The sequence below is a fragment of the Aotus nancymaae genome, unplaced genomic scaffold, assembly GCF_030222135.1.
Source record: "Aotus nancymaae isolate 86718 unplaced genomic scaffold, 86718_ANA_hifiasm-v0.15.2.pri h1tg000011l, whole genome shotgun sequence".
In the NCBI taxonomy this organism is placed as follows: domain Eukaryota; kingdom Metazoa; phylum Chordata; class Mammalia; order Primates; family Aotidae; genus Aotus; species Aotus nancymaae.
Window position 1 is genome coordinate 9,467,204 of NW_026988422.1, and position 17,744 is coordinate 9,484,947.

The window sequence follows — 17,744 nt, forward strand, 5'->3', positions numbered from 1 at the left end:
ACCTCTCCGTTCTTCAGTGTCCTCAACTGTTACACTGGTATAAAACAGTACGTGTATCTTGAAGAACTGTTCTAACTATTAACAAAGTTAATAAAGTATATGCAAAGGGCTTAAAACAAAGCTTAGCACTTACCAACCACTCAGTTAACTAAACTTATTATGTGTTCCTGTGTTGAGTAGCTGTGTGTGTGAAGTGCCAAGAATGTACCTTCAAGTAACAATGAAGTAGTCCTGTAAAGACAGACTCAGGGAACCTAAGAGAGGAAGATGCACCAGTAGATACTCTCTTCTCACTGTGGCTAAGATGGAGAGAGATGTGCCTGGTCCGTCTTTTCTCAAACTCACTCTGCAATTATCCATGCATAATTAGGCTTCAAAAGGACTGTTTACATGTAAAGTAACATGAGTGGCTTTAGGATATTAACGAAGCTGTTATTAAGTGGGTCACATGGTACTTTCACCATAAAAATATACCCACACATTCTATATAAAGGAAATTAAGATATTAAGACTTCAAATAAGATTTGTGAGAATTTTTAAAAATTAAGTTTAATTGCATCTTATAAACCCGTTAAGACCATAATTTTAGCTGTGAAATTTCTGCTCTAACAATAAAGCCAAGTAAATGAACTGAAAGTATTTCAGAGTTTGCCTGTACAAGGGGCCGTGCTGTTGGAAGAGCACTCCTGAATATGGCGCTAAGCAAGCACAGGCATTCCTCTGACATCAACACTTCTTTTGAATTCTACCATGCGCTACCCCTCAGGTGAGCAGGAGGAACTTTGCAGCCTTTCACTCCATAATGACAGCCACATACTTCTTGTGTTAAGCTTACAATGCTTAGATCAATCCCCAGAATATAACAACATTGTAAACACTATTTTACAGATGTTAGCTTTTCAGAATCTAGCATTTTGTTCTATATGTAGTAGAGACCCAATACGTTTGCTGTTGAAGGTTACAATAATTGTAAGACAGTTTCATCAGTGAATGGAAGACAATTTTTTAATGCTTCTTTGGTTGTAGATCTCTACCGAGAGATGTTTTTAGACACGCTGAATTAATACCTTAATTTCCAACTGTATAACTGAATATCTTCTTATACCAAAGAAAATTCATTTCAATACAGCCTAAAACCCTACCAGGAAAAAATTTTGGAGGTCATGCTTAGATTTTTGTATCTAATCCCCAATGGATTTGGTAAAAGCTGTATGGTCTAATAGCCGTGCTTAACCAATGTATTTTTCCTTACTTCCTCTGTGGTTTTATTTTTAATTGTGTACCTCAACTCCTCAAATCATCACAATTATCATGTGAGAAATTATTAACCCCTCCTTATAGTTGTAAAAACTAAGGAGCAGAGAATTCAGGCTCTTCAGTTATCTTAACTGTACATGTTCCAAGCTGAATCCTAATATTTCCCTCACCCACATCCCCCACTAAACCTCCCCTCTAAGTTTTCCTCCTTTCAGTAGTGGTGACCTCATTTCTCCAGTTGCTTGAGACTGAAAACTTTGGAGTTACACCCGACTCCCTGATTTCTCCCACATCTCACTCTAGCAGATCCTGCTGGCTCTGCCTTCAAAATATAGCCAATATCTGATCTCATATTCAAGATGAACTGACAATGAAATGTTCTTTCATTGTTCTCTGCCCTTACACACAAAACTTTTTAGGATATATTAACAGAATATGAATACATTGATAATAACTAGAATATATCAATAATAGTAAGGGATACATTTGACCCTGGTGTGACCACTCATTTTTTACTCATTCCAAAAACACTTATTGAAAGCCCACCATGGGGAGGAACTTCTCTAGGCTCTTGAGGGCCAGTAGTGAACAATGCAGGGGACCCTGAGTGTGCAGAGTGGGAGAGGCTGAGGAACAAACGCTCTGGGGCAGTAAGGAAAGGCTGGCAGAGAAAGGAAGGAAATGAAGCCTAGGATGAGAAGGAGCCTAGGCTGTGAAGCCAGGGAGGAAGAGATGACAAAGGAATGGCAAGTTTGAGAAACCAAACGATGGCCACTGTGACCAACCTGGAATTTAGTGACGAGATCAGATGGGAAGAGTCTGCTGTGGCAAGACCACGTAGAGTCTTAACAGTTTGTTGGAAGAGTCTGGATTTTATTCTAAGCACAATGACAAGTAGTTGGAAAGCTTTCAATAGAGAAGAAAAATAATCTGACTTATTTCAGATCTTCTTTGGCAGCAACACGGAGAATGGATTACAGGGAAGCAGAACCTGTCAGAAAGTTACAGCAGCAGTAATTTGGAAGGGAGAAGGGTATGACCAACAAACGCAGTCCTGAGCTCAGTTTCACTCATCACATTTAAAGATCTAACAGAGAATTGCTCCAAAGGAAGTTGACTAGAATGAGGATCCTGAAACCATGAGCAACAGCTAAAAGAATAGGGATTTTTATCACAGAGAAAATAAACCTGAGAGAAATACTACAGACCCCCCAGTGAGTGAGAATAGTAGTAAGTTTTAGTTTGACTTTAGGAAGAACTGAAACTGCCTGATAACAGACCAAGGACCTCTGGCAAGTAATAATGTCTCATCATGTCAAGATTTACGTAAAAAATTTGAATGGCCAGCTACTTGGGGTAGAAATAATCTGTATCTGGGATAGAAATAATCTGTAAATCCGATGATGAGACAGAATAGATGACTACTTGATGACTCCCAGATTCTATGTGAAAATAGGAAATATGAGACATTTCAATGACAGAAAGAGAATAAGATTATAGAACAAAAAAGAAAACTGTCTAAATGATTCTTTTTTTTTTGAGATGGAGTCTTGCTCTGTTGCCCAGGCTCGAGTACAGTGGCAAAGTCTCAGCTCACTGCAACCTCTGCCTCCTGGGGTCAAGCAATTCTCTTGCCTCAGCCTCCTGAATAGCTGGGATTATAGGCAGGCACCATCATGCCCAGCTAATTTTTATGTTTTTGGTAGAGACAGGGTTTTACCATGTTGGCCAGGCTGGTCTCAATGATCTGCCCACCTTGGCCTCCCAAAGTGCTGGGATTACAGGCATGGGCTGCCATGCCTGACCTAAGTGATTCTTAACTGGAGTTTATCAGTTTATCACCCTCCCTTCTCATTACCATGGCAGAATTTTAAATTGTTCCCTGGTGTGTGTAGTGTGGGTGGGGAGCACACAATGGAGAGGGGCATCCATGATTCTCTCAGTTTGAAAACACTGCTGTACATTTCCACCGGAGTTTAGCTACAGTCACTGATGAATGTGTTCCCTCTCTCTCTAATTTGTTACAGTAAGAGAAGTTTGAGGATCACTGCATTAGATATTTAAGAACCAAATGAGGCCAGGTGCGGTGGCTTATACCTTTAATCCCAGCAATTTGGGAGGCCAAGGCAGGTGGATCACGAGGTCAGGAGTTCCAGACCAGCCTGGCCAACATAGCGAAACCCCATCTCTACTGAAAATACAAAAATTAGCTGGGCATGGTGGCACGCGCCTGTAATCCCAGCTACTTGGGAGGCTGAGGCAGGAGAATCACTTGAACCCAGGACGTGGAGGTTGCAGTGAGCTGCGCCATTGCACTCCAACCTGGGCAACAAGAATGAAACTCTATCTCAGGAAAAAAAAAAAAAAGAACTAATTGAGATGCTGGGAGAAAAAACAACAACAACAATGTTTTATATAAAGCCACTTACACGCCTATGGAGCTATTGATTTGTTATGGTAGTATTGTCAGATGACGTTAACTCTTGTTCCTCGAGGAGAGAGTAAGACATGATACTTTTTTAAGATCCCTTTCAGCTATAAATTTCTACGCCACTAAGAACATAAATGAAGCTTAAAATGGACTAAGAGCAATGTCAGATATTTTTCCATCTCGGGCTTATTAAAGATAAGCCAACAACATTCACATCCTTATTCTACCCAAGCTATGGCTAGCAACTATGTCTATCACGCTCCTCTGAGTCCTGGACAGACAGAGTGGCTTCATGAAAATGAACTTCTTGCTAGTGGAAAGGCAAAGAAGTGATATCACCAGGGTGTAGGCTATGAATGGGTGTTTAATTTTTGCTTCCAAGCTCAAGTGTTATTAAAACCCAGGACCTCATTTGTCTTATCACTGTACAAAAATGAGACAACCTAAAAAAGTGAAGACACCATTCCAAAACAAAGTGTATCCTTCAAACCTCCACAAACAGAGGGAATACCAGGTTACACACACACACACACACACACACACCCCACACCCCAGTAACATTTACAATACTAAAATGCAAACCAAACTTTTACTTGATGTTTCAGGATTGTGATGGCTGTTTTGATATGTCAACTCACTAGGCTACAGTCCCATTATTTATTTAATCAAACCCAAAATTGTAAGATGGTCCCCAAACCTCTGCCCTGGCCATGCATCTTTCATAATTCCCTTCCCTTGTGTGTAGGAAACTGAGACTGAATGCGTTGGATTTCATTTCCATGATTATGTCACCCAGCGAAGGGAGTTTGCCCATGTAATTAAGATCCCCAATCAGCTGACTTTAAGAAAGAGAAATTATTTTTGAGGGAGATATGGCTGACCTAATCAATGATCTCTTAAAAGGGTCTGGGCTCTTCCTGGCAAATAAACTCAACAAGTGAAAGGGATTCAACGAAAGGAGGATTCTCCTTTGTTGGCTTTAAATAGGTAAGGGGCCACAGAGTAAGAAATGAAGGCAATCTCTAGGAGCTACTAGAGTTCCCCGGCAGATATTTAACAAAGCAACAGGGACCTCAGTCTTATCGTCATAAGGAATTGAATTCTGCCGTAATTATGTGAACCTGGAATAAGACCTCAAGCTCCAAATGAAAGTATGACCTGGGCAACACCTTGATTTTAGTCTTTTAAAACCTTGATCAGAGAACCCAGTCATGCCAAGCCCAGGCTTGCCACCTACAAAACTGTGAGCTAAAAAATGGGTATTGTTTTAAGCTGCTATATTTGTAGTAGTTACGCAGCACTAGAAAACTAATTTAAAGATCTTGCAATGCCTTCATGTCCTCATTATGAACAGACTGTATGTGCTGTTGATAATAATGGAATTGGCAACTCTGCGGAACTGGCAACTCTGCGGAACTGCAACTGACCTTTCTAAACAAAACTCTAATAGTTTACTTAGAGAAAAATAAACTCTAAGCTTCCAAGTTTTTGTACTGCTAACAGAATAGAAATATTAATAACAAATTTTGTGATTACTATTATTTGCATTTAGTAGTTATTTACAAGGTGTTTTCACATGAAGCACATACTATGGTGGTAAAAATACTGGGTTTTGGTGCCAAAGAGATCTAGGTTAAATTCCTGGCACTTCCTCTGACCTTGAACAGTACCTTCAATCTCTTTTGGTTCTTTATTTGTTAAATGGTAAGACTTCCATCTATCTCCTAGAGTTCCTGAGAGGATAACAGGATACGACTTACATGAAGTATGTGGCACATGTGCAAATAAATGTTAGGTCACTTTACTCTTCTTATTTGTACTGCAACCACTTCCTTGAAATCAGTGATAATGTCTTATTCTTCACAGAGCCTGTGACGCCTAGCACAGTGCCTGACACGTGATAGGCACTTCGTAAAATTTTGTGAAGTGAGAGAGATATTTATATCTCAAATATTTCCATGATAGTGATGGCATCCCCATTGTACTAAGAAAAATCCGAGGGCCAGATAGTTTGAGTTTCTTATCCAAGTTTTCTTAAGCTATTATTAAACAGTGAAGTCTAGAAAACAGCTTTCTAAATTCAAGTCCAATGCTCCTTACATTGGACTATATTATACATAGGCACAGAGGTACATAAAACTACATCTTACAGTGTTTCCATGTATTCAGACCTAGTCCTCCAAAAAAAAAAAAAAAAAAAGGCACAAAGAATGGTCACCATTATCTGCATTCCATTAAGTAGAATTCGATTCTCTATTGAGAAAACTCTATTTCTCATTTATGCCTGTATTTGAAAAAAATCACAACATAGCAAAAATGGTTTCTAACGCCTAAATCTTGAAAGTCCATGACAGGTAAGTATTCTTACTAGAAAAAAACCTATATTCCATAGTAAGAGTCCTACCCCATTTAACCTTTTTGTGCAGATAAGTTTTTGTTTTTTTTTCAGTTAAAAATGGGTACAACATATTGGCACCAGATATTGGTGTGGATGTGGAGAAACTAGATCACTCTTATACTGTTGATGGAAATGTAAAACAAAATAGCCACTCTGGAAAAGTCTGGTAGTTTCTTTAAAAACTAAGCATATACTTACCATACAGCCCAGTAACCATACTTCTAAGCATTTATCCCAGAGAAATGAATGTGTCTACACAGGAATCTGTGCGCAACTGTTCACAGCAGATTCATTTGTAACAGCCCAAACTTGGAAACAACCATAATGTCCTCCAATAGGTAAATGGTTGAACAAACTGTGATATACTCATACTGTGGACTATTACTCAGCAAAAAAAAGAAAGAAAAAAAGGAACTATTGATACATGCAATGACTTGGATAGATCTCAAGGGCATTGTGCTGAGTGAAAAAGCCATTCTCAAAAGGTCACATCCAGTATGATTCCATTTATTTAACACTGTTGAAATGACAAAACTATAGATATGGAGGACAAATTGGTGCTTGCCAGGTCAGAGACAGTGGGAGGTGGCAATATGACTAGTAAGAATAAGCATGAGGGAGATGTCTGTGATGGTGCATAGGTTTATGTTCTGATTGTGGTGGTAGTTACGCAAATATACACATGATAAATTGAGAGAGAACCATTCACACACACCGCACCATTGTGAACTTCCTGGTTTTCACACTATGTTACAGTTACATAAGAGGAACCATATGGGGACTGGGTGAAGGGCACACGGTACCTCTCTATCTTTATATCTTCCTATGAATCAATAATTATTTTAAAAAATTAAAACGGATTCAAAGCCAAATGCCTCAAACCTCTGGTAGAATTTTCTACATTCTCCATAATAAAACAATACTTTCTCCTTTTAATGGCCCTCAAAATAAGTCTAGTTCTTATTTTTATAGGGTATTTGGAAAACAAAGAAAGATAAAACAATATTTCAATCACATGCAAAATTATAAACTATTTTTATCTCAGATCCTGGCATTCCTTTCCCTTCCATCTTCATCTCATCTTCTGGCCTTTCAAATCTCGTATCGAGTTTTCCAGTTTACCTCACAGTGACCTACATTACCCCACAACATTCCTGTTCCCCCACGTCTTATTCTTTCATTTCCATGAAACTGCACATTCCCTCAGAAAAATTTCAACGAGGTATTAGATGATCTAACTCCAGTTATTTGCAGTGTATATGACTCATTGATTACACCCTTCCTGAAAAGTATACTTAGTAAAAAAAAAAGAAAGAAAGAAAAAGCTCCTTTGCCCAAATTAATAGCAATAGTAAAAGCTACAATGTAAGAGAGATCTCTGAGCTGAAAAACCTTCCAAATTCTCCTTGCCTTATCAGAGCCATCCCCTGCCCATTCCTCACTGCACAAGAATCCCTTTCACAATGCTTCAGGCTAACTTCAACAACTTGATACCTTACTTCATAAAATAAACATCCCAGGAAAACAACTAACATTTACAACACACTTTGGTTTACAAAAAAAACATGTCCACGTGGGATCTCATTGGATGCTCATTAGACTGTAGAATACATAAAAGCAAGTATCTATTGTCATCTCCATTCCAGACATGAGGTAACTTGGACTCAATTAAGTACCTTCTCAAGATCACACAAGTGAATAGTAAGTTGCTGAACAGGGGCTATAACTCAGACCTCCTGATTCTCAATCCTAAGTGATTTCCAAACATTTCATCAAACCCAACACCCCATTCCTAATTTGGTAGCAGATATCTCATAAAAGCTAGGCAAATAGTTGATCCAACTGAACAGTTCTGAAACTATCTAGAGTTAAGGTTCTCAAAATGTGGTTAACCCATGATCGGCAATATGACAAGTAATTCTAAACAGAGATTTCAAAACAGAAAGTCAGAACATACTCGTATGGGGTTGAAGAACTCAGCTAGCACAGCAGGAAATAGCAAAGAGAGGAGATTGTTTACTTCAGCTAATTTTACTACCTCATACACTTCGCCGACCCAAGTTTGTGACCAAAAGGGCAGAATAATGGTGCTATAATCAAGCCTGAATTTGAATAAATTAATTTGAATCCCTAGCTCTCCCATATCTTGGCCAAGGAAAAGCAGACCAAAGTAAAGCTAAGCACAGAAAACTTAAAGAAATCATCCAGGATAATGTGATTTAATCTCCTGATTCTCCTCTATTCTCTCCAAAGGGAGCATGGCTGGACTTGCCAACCCCTGGTCAAAGTGTAAGGTTAAACAAAAAAGGCTAAATAATTGGAAAGAGACTTGAAAATTAGTCATAGGAAAGAAAGTACTTGGATGGCAGCAAGCAGAAATGAACAGTACATTACCCCAGGACCAATCACCCAAATAGAATGGTCCTCAGGCGAAAGTTTGAGAACTGCACAATATACAAATTAACAAGTAATACAAATTAAGTAGCAAATGTGTTTTACTGAGAAAAGTAGACTAACAGTAGGATAGAAATCATAATCTTAAACCTGCTAAACATTATATCAACACTTATTAATAGCCGCTTTTTGATTCAAAGGAGTACCTAACCCCATTTGGCCTACTCTCGAAAGATCAAGTTGTAGCAGGACAAACGAAAGAGGAGCTTTCATAGAAGTCTTACCAACACGATATTTTAGCTCGACGATCGTTTCACCTTCTCTGGTTAATTCTGTTACTTCGCAAGTGTAGTTTCCCGTATGTGAGGCAGCATCACTCTTATCCAGCTTCAAAGAGGCATCTCCTTTTAGTAATTGTGAGACTTCAATTTTTGCACTATTAAAGCCAGAGGGGACAGTGGACCTGTTTAGAGCTCCATCAAAGGTGTAAATATCTCTTCCTTTAAATTTCCACTTTACATATATTTCAGTAGTGTTTTGCGCCTCCATATTAGTAACAAAGCAAGGAATGACGACAGTATCATTACAAAACGTGAATTCTACAGATTTTGTTTTATTAAATAGTAGCTGAGCTGAACCTGGAAAGGAAAAAGAAAAACATTTCATTAATTATAGAAGTCTGTACTGGAAGATCTTAGGTATGTTAAAAATCCTTAAGATAAAAAGCAACATTTCCATTGTTCACTTAAGTAAACAGGGTAGCAATGAAAAAGACCTATTAGGTGAAAAATGGAAACAAATTATATTTTAATATTAACTTGCACAGCTGGAAGGCATCATTATGACTTTTCTCTATTCATTCTCAATAATACAAAGTATACATTACCATGCATCTTGGGAATAAATTCAGCAACTGTGTTGGAACGTGCAGGTGTAGTATCTGGCTTTGGAACCTCTGAAGTAATCATTACTGCCTACTGATATGTGTAGAAAAATACTGTCCTTATCAGGGTAAAATTTTGAACAGAAAATCAAGCCAAATATTATATTCAATCTCAACTTCAATACATTGCTAAATAGAACTTGCTGAACTGATAAGAAATTTATCTTTATCCTTATACTACATTTCCAAAAAAAGTGGCAGGTTCTTCTGTACTTTAATATACAAAGTAAATCGGATGAATCAAATCACATCTTTCCACTAGGATGGAAAATCTTAGAATACTAACAAGAAAAAAAAACATTATCTGTGGCTCCTTTTCCATTGCAAAATATAGGCAGCAATAGACATTTTCGTATGGGAGTCTTGAATATTTTTGCACCCCCACATTTCATTGACACTACAGAACAATCTCCAAATGTATACACATTACAGGTATTCTTCCTCCAAGAAACCACAAAACTGAAAAAGCTAAGTAAGATACAAGTTGAAACCAAGAGAAGTTACTGCTAATAAGTATCCTATCAACACTTCTCAATAGGATAAACTACCAGTCGTTTGCCTTCCAGAAGAGGGTAAAAATGTAATCACTCATCGTTCGACTAGAATGTACAAGAATGTAGGAATTGTAGTTGTCTTCCATATTCTTCAGCCACTTAGCAACTCTTTTATCTAAGTAGCTGCTTGGCCTTCCCCTCAAAACATAAACAAAAACAAAATGCAAATTACTAACAAATATAAAATACCAACTTTGTTAATAGTTCAGGCTTAAAATTTCCTTCTACATAAACTGGAATAAAAATCAGAGGGACAGAATGTTTCTATTGTTAAGAACACTGTTTATTCAATAAATACCCCACGAACTGAATGCAAGGATGCATAGCGGAATGTGTACTGGACAATGTTCAGATCGCCTGAGCAAACATCCTATTTCTGCCCCTTTTAAACATGCGGCCTTAAGCAACTCACTTTTCTTTGCCTTGGTTTACTCTCTATAAATAAGAGGATCAAAAACAAACACCGGGCTACTTCACAGAACTGTGGTGAGCATTAATGTGGAAAATACAGCGGCAAGTGCTCTCTAAACAATGCTGTGCTGTAAAAATGTAGGGTGATGCTATAAAAACTAGATACTCTGGCATTTTGATGTAATGATATGGACCTTCCTTGACTAGTCCAAATTGTTGTATTTCTGGGAATGTGCAGTTTGAACCTACAATGTGGGCATCCACATCTCACCTCTTCCCAGTTGTTTACATTTTTAGCCACCTAAATATTAGGAAGCCCAAGGCAAAACCTGGACTTCTATGGCATTCTTTAAAACTTTGGAACTGTGAATTATTTCCCCTGATGGAGAAACATTGAGGGAGAGAAAACATAGTATACAAGAGAAGAATAAAGGGGTGAAGATGTTCAAATTATGCAGAAAGGAAAGTATCAGAAAATATGGTGAAATATTTTGAAACGGACACAAAGATTACTGGGTATCCTTTTAATGGAGTGCTGGGTAATGTCTAACAAACCTTTTGGAATTATCTGACTCTACAGAAGCCTGTGCCTTTCACTGACTTTGACAGGGCTATCTTAGAGTTTCATAAGTTGTAGAAAACTGATGGTAATTCAAATGGATTGGTGTCCATAGAGATAAAAATAAATCTTGTTTCTGCAATTGATTTCTACTGGTGGAAGAGAAGATTCCAAAAGACTACATTTTACTGCCCTGAGGACATTGACCAATTCTGCATTTATTAGCAAATTCATTTAGGCATTCTTGATTGCCTATAAATGTGTCTGTTTTTCCAATTTTCTTTTAAAAGGGTTTTTGCCTTCTTGCTGGTTTGCTTGTTAATTAATGAGTGAAATAAAATCTTTGACACATGTTCATTTAATACTTGTATAAATCATGGTTTGACTTTTAAAAATTATTCTTTAAAAAAAAGAGGTACAAATGAAGAACTCAGTCATCCCATGAAACTTTTAAAGAAGGCTTTAATTAAGTAAGAAGTAGCTGGTAAACACTCTGCAATTTCATAATGTATGTTTAGAGAATAAATTTTCAAAGAAATACAGAAAGCAATAATTGTACTGCATTATGTGTTATAATAAAATCATTTTATAGCTGAAGCAATTTAAGTAGAATAAATGCTATTTGTAAAAATAAAAGTAAAATTGACCTGGATAAACCACAATTTGAATAACTTTTGCACTAGTAATTAATAAATAAGGGCAGGCCAAAAATATCACTCCAGCTATTAACTATAACTTCAATCTCTATAAAGATGCATTAAAAAACTATTAAGTAGTAAAACTGTCTGATTTGGGTATTTTTTTCTTTGCCTACTGCCTTCTCATAAAACAGCAAAGTGAAGAAACGATTTAAAATGTAGAGAGCAAATAAAGAAACATAGATAATTAACATAAATAAGAAAACTGAATAAACAAGATATGCTTATAGCAGTCTAAATCAGATAGCAGTAGATAAATGTAACCAAGAGTAATGCCAGAGTTACAGATAAATTAGCAAATAAAATGGGAAAGAGATTTTATACCAAATGCCAAAAGGAATGGACTTGAAACCTTCATTGGAACTGTACAAGTATTGGTGAATATAGACCATCAGCCCACATCACCTCAAATCATAATCTAGAAAACAGCTTTGTAGTGGCAAAGAAGACTCAATCCATGATGCTCATAGCACACAAGTTCAGGTTAGAAATTTTAAAAATGCAACAAACTTTTGTTGAGAACTATCTGATATGAAATATTATGATAGGATGTGGGGATATAGCAATGAAAAAATATAGGAATTATCTTCTATGAGCTTACAGTTCTCATATGGGTGATGATAAGTACTGTATATAATACAAAGTTACAAGTGTTATCTTTTCTGTATGGACAACGTCCTTATGGATGGGTAGAAGAGTAATCAGTCTTACAGATTTCCAACAAAATTTGTGTTGCTACCAGGGAAAAACAGATCTCCGGGCCTTCAACCTTTATCAGGTTTCTTGTAAATGTTCTCTCCTTTATAACAACTCTCATATCATTCCCTTTTGCCCTTTATCCCACATTCTTCAACAGACCTCTCTCCCTCTTTCTTAATACAAACTGAATCCTTCAGAGGAGGTTCCTGAAGCTTCCCATACTCCTTCCTTACAACTTGCCAGCAACCCCAGCTATCCACACCTTTTTATTTTTGCCACCTTTTCAGAAATGAATCTCATCACCTGAGAGCTAGCTTCCATTTCTGCCTCTATACCCATCAATCTCCTCAAGGACTTTCCCTAGTTGACTATCAGCTTCCCACATCCCTCATTCCATTTACAAGGTGGTTTTTTTATTTTTGTCTTTAAAAATTTATTCACCAACTTTTAAAAAAAAGTTCCTCATACTTGTTTCTCTCTTCCCTAGTATCCCAAATTAACAATCTATATGTATTTCCTCACTTCCAATTCACTTCTTAAATCTGTTACCTGTCCTCCACCTCTTTACCCCTATTTCTTTACTACTACAGCTCTTGCCAAAGTCACCCCTTTGTGAAAAATCGAATATGCATGGTTCATTTTCTACCTTGACTTTTCCACAGTTCTTGAGCCAGTGGGCAGTTTCTTTCTTGCTCTTCTCTCTTGACCTTCGTGGTATCTCCTGATTATGAACTTCCTCCTGCTTTGTCCACCCCATCCTAGTTTGCTTTCTTTGTTGAAATCTATTCCTTGACTCATACTAGCTGTTAGTGTTCCTAAGGGCTTCAGATTCAGCACCCTCTGTCCCCTAGTATTTTACTTGACTCTCATGGTTTTCTTCACCTGCAAACTTTTTTAAACAACTTAATCATGCACTGCCTTTCTTCTAAACTGCAGAGGCTGGCCAGCCAACTGTCTGCTGTGCACTTCCACTTGGATGTAATACAGTTACTTCAAAGTCAGCGTGTCCAAAAACTTATGTACCTCCCCTTCTTACCCTCAGCCTAAATCACTTTGCTAAAGTATTTTCTATCTTCTATCAGTGGACCTAAGAATCACGTTAGATTCCCCCTCTCCTTAGCCATGGAGAATTCTTGGTAGGTCAAGCTAATTAAGTTCCTAAATCCACTGTCTGTTGAATGAATGAATGAGACACTCATCCTCTCCATGAACTACTGCCATACTCTCCTAACTAGCTCCCTGCCTCCATCCTCAAGGTTTCTCCATCCCAGCCCTGATGTATTTTCTACAGTTCCCAAAATAACTGTTCTAAATGCAAATGTGCACTCCTTTGCCTAAGAAAGATACTTTAACAACACCCTCAACCCTTTTCAGGCTAAATTCTAAGTACGTTAGCATGGAATACAAATGAGGTCCTTCGAGATTCTTTCCAGCCCCACCTCCTGTACTCCCTCATTTCTACACTAAGCTCCAATCGTAATGACCTTTCTGCAATTCCATGACTATGCAAATGCACTCATCCCCGTGCCTTAGCACATGCTGTTCCTCAAACCTGAACAGCCTCTTAACTATTATACACTATTATCCCACTGAGTGCGTCGGGTTTTTAATAGTTACGAGCACACATTTAGGGGTCAGACTCGGTTTACGACAGCTTGTACACTTCTTAGCTGTATAACCTTAGGCAAGTTACTTATCTCTGCCACTCAGTTTCCTCAACTATAAAATGTGAATAATGATGGTATATACCTCATAGAGATATTGCTAAGATTTAATAAGATAATGAACGTGTTCTTGTTCTAACTTTCACATATACAGCAAATGCTCAATAAATAGCAGCTACAGTTTGCTAACTTTTGCTCTTCCTGCTAAAGCACAGTTGAAATGTCCGATCCCGTTCACCTTCTGTACCATTACTCAATTGTATTCTTCCCCTCCTCATCGCTCCCACTGCCTCAGGTTCAAATGTTGTCACTGTACCTACTACTGTATAATTCCTATTTCACTTAACTGATCTCTGCAGACTCAGAAAGTAAGACACTGTCTTCATGTGGTATCCTAACAATCTAACACAGGGTCCAGAAAGTAAAATTCAATATGTTCCTTGTGAATGTAAAAAGTATGAATTCCATGGAAAAAAATCTAAAAATCATGTGGGAGAAAATACACTTTTCTTCCATATTTCAAGAGAACCTGCCACTGCTTCTCAATTGTATAGATTTGCTTATGAAATCATGAAGCTGCATGTTTTAATGGAAAATCTCAAGTCACTCATATGGTTGGATAGAAAAGTTCCTTAAAAATCACAAGAATGTATCTATGAATGATCTTCCTAGAGGGTGATGTTTAAACTGGGTCTTAAAGGATGAGTAAGAATGTTATGGGAAAGAAGGGGCTTTCTAAGCAGAGTAACATGTGTACAACCAGATAAAGAAAGGGAAGAACTGAAAGCAGAGAATTATTTTGGTGAGCTCTAGGAAATGAGGTTGGAAAAGATGATTAAGAAAAATTCTAAAGGGCTTCCTTGAATGCCATGCTGAGTTTAGACTTGATAACATAAACAATCATAAACCACTCAGATTTCATTTCATTAAAAAAAATAACACTGACAGCAGCGTAAAGGAAGGACCAAGGGCAGGAAGGGAAAAGAGAAAGGGAGACCCACGGAGAGACTACTGCAATAGTAAAGAACAACTGGAGAGAAAACCTAAAACTTACAGCAATCAACAGAGGTCAGACATGGAAGGCAGGAGAGACAAAGAGGGCAAAATTAAAATTGTTGACCAAATAGTATGCCTGGCCAGTTAGATAGTAGGTTAATTATAGAGAAAAGAGGCTTACATATTTGGGGAAAATATCTTTCAATATTTAATAGGCTGGGTATTAAAGTACCTGTGGTAGAATAAAATGGAAATGGCCAGTAGGTTCCAGGACATATGAATCTGAATTTAAGAAAAGTCAGAACTATAAAGACTTGGGAGTCACCACCAAGAATATGGCTGGTAATTGAAACCATGAGCATAAAAAAGATTGCACAGAGTCCTTGCACAGCAAACAGAGCAGGTGGTTTATTATTCTCTAATAAAATCTTGGAAAACACCAATATTTATGGAACAAATAGTCAAAGGGGAATAACCGAATGAAGTGAGGAAAAGAAGTGATAGAAGCAGGAGAGACAGCAAAAAGTATCATTGCAGACACTAAGGGAGGGTCTTCATATGGACAAAATAGATGTTACGTGGGCTGAGTAAAAACAGCCTCTGGATGGAAACTAAGAACATCATTTGCAGCAATGTCAATGGCCTACTGAAATCTGATGCACACTATGTTTGAGAAGTGAAAGAGAAAGGAGAAAGAAGATTGCTTTATCGAGCACTTAAAACATATTAAGTGGCAGTGATTCTTTTGCAATAAATTTGGCAGTGTAAGAAAGCAGAGAAGGCAACAACTGAGAATGTGGAGGAAGGGACAAGGGCAAGCACATTTTGTTTCTTGAGGTTTTTTGTTTTATTGTTTGATGTGGGGTAAAATTTGATCATGTGTGCACGCTAAGGGAAAGGAGTCGATGGAGATGGAAAGACCTAAGATGCAAGACGGAAGAATTAAGCTGACTGAGCAGGTCTCCAAGATGGTGGAAGTGAAAAAGTAGTAGATAGGTTGTCCTTTCCTTGGAAAGGTGAGTAGGTATTCTTCTGAAGCTGGATAAGGGAAGAGAATGAGAGGAATGTTATCTAAGAGATTATAGATCAGTTTAGTAATGGTGGGAGGGAAGCTGAGGGAGTCCAAACCACACACCACTATTTTTTGCAGTAGAGTAGGAAGTTAATTATCTTCTGGGAATGCATGTTCAGGATTAGGGTAAGAAGCCTCAGCAGCCTCTAAGGTAAAGAAGCAAAGATCATCAGTAAAGATATGTGCCAGAAAGGAATCCTACCTATTTTTGCCCTTAGAACTAGTGTCTGGATTGAAGAACTGGAGTCTTTAACTAAATTGGGTTATGTACAAAAAGGACGAAGTCAGATCTCTCCTTAATGGAGGCTAAAATAAAGGTCTGGGGTAGAGTGGGGTATCCACAAGTTTTCTTTAATTCTGACACAAAGCAACCCTCCTAATGAATTTAAAAGTGGCCTTATAAGCCTGGAAAAGGCCAACTTAGAATTACAGGGGGCAGGGCAGTTTAAAGTCAATAATACCTAGAATTATGGCCTTATCAAGCACCTAAGTACCATCAGAGGATAAAAACAAAATATTATCTACTGTCTATACACTGCATTTTAAGTCATTAAGAGACATACTGTCTGAAATTTGTCTGTATGTCAAAGAGGGCTTTGCAAAGTACTTGGTGCATAGGATAGGCTCATACTTGCTTGAAATGGAAAAAGTGGTTTTGACAGACACTGAACTTGCCAAACCCCTTGCCTTCCTTTTAACCTATAAGTGTAATATATATTCAAATATGCACATTAATCTCCTAATCTAAATTTCAAACCATGAAATTGACCAGATCCTAAGTCTCATGCAACTGCTCCATGGATTTGGAATGAAATATTCAGAGGTGGGTGTAGCTTGATTTCTGCTTCAACACTGTATAACCATAAAGAGGAAAACCCAGGTTCTATTGTCTTAGCCTAGGTATATCAGAATCAAATTTCCTGGGTGCTCTGTATTTTTTATTTTAGTAATATAATGACTTTAATAAAACTGATTCTACACTATTATTCTTGTTCTTTTTATCACAGAAGAAATATCTACACTAGTATACAAAGTGAAAGTAACTTTATGATAACCCAAGACAATATTATTAAAATCAGACTGAGAGATAAGATATGAAAATAGAAATGTTTATCTTGTATGAAAATGTAGGACAGCAGAAACCTAAAAGACAGAGAACATGGTTGAAATTATGTCACAAAAAGAACATTACTGTATTTAAAACAATGCCTAAACTAGCTATAGCTGAATTCATATTATGAAATGCAAATCTAGTTTTGCTAATATGAATGATTATTATGGATTCAGAACATGCATCAATTTGGAGGGAAAGTCATCTATTTCTCATCTTTAGAATTTGGCCTTTCAAATCTCCATGAACAACTCAGTGGCAATGATAAAACATCTGCCAAAACGCAGATGACAGCATGAGCAAGTGTCCTAATGGTAGGCATTTAGTGTAATGCTTTAAAAAACACTGCCTCTAGACTGCTGGGGCGGCCCCATAAATAAGTACTTTTAAATAGGCATTTACTTCCTTAAAATGGCAACTTGTGTTTAAATATATATATATATTCTTTAAAAGAAAACATTTTCATTTAAGCCAAATTACTACTAGACTTAAGACAATGAAAAAAATTTTAATCATATGTACCCGATTTTAAAAAAAAAAACACCAAAAAACCTAAT

At 37.3% G+C, this 17,744-nt stretch overlaps 1 protein-coding gene across 7 annotated transcripts in view; it reads right to left on the reverse strand.

Moving 5' to 3' along the window:
- CD47 (CD47 molecule) overlaps positions 1 to 17,744 on the reverse strand; it is a 48,208-nt gene that overhangs the window by 27,264 nt on the left and 3,200 nt on the right. For all 7 annotated transcript variants that reach the window (XR_002478257.2, XR_010341984.1, XM_021669077.2 and 4 more), the window contains exon 2: positions 8,765 to 9,118. Coding sequence is in view for 5 of the 7 variants with exons in the window: in XM_021669077.2 (XP_021524752.2) it covers positions 8,765 to 9,118 (354 nt within the window). In the remaining 2 variants the exon portion in view is untranslated. The remainder of the gene's footprint in view (positions 1 to 8,764; positions 9,119 to 17,744) is intronic.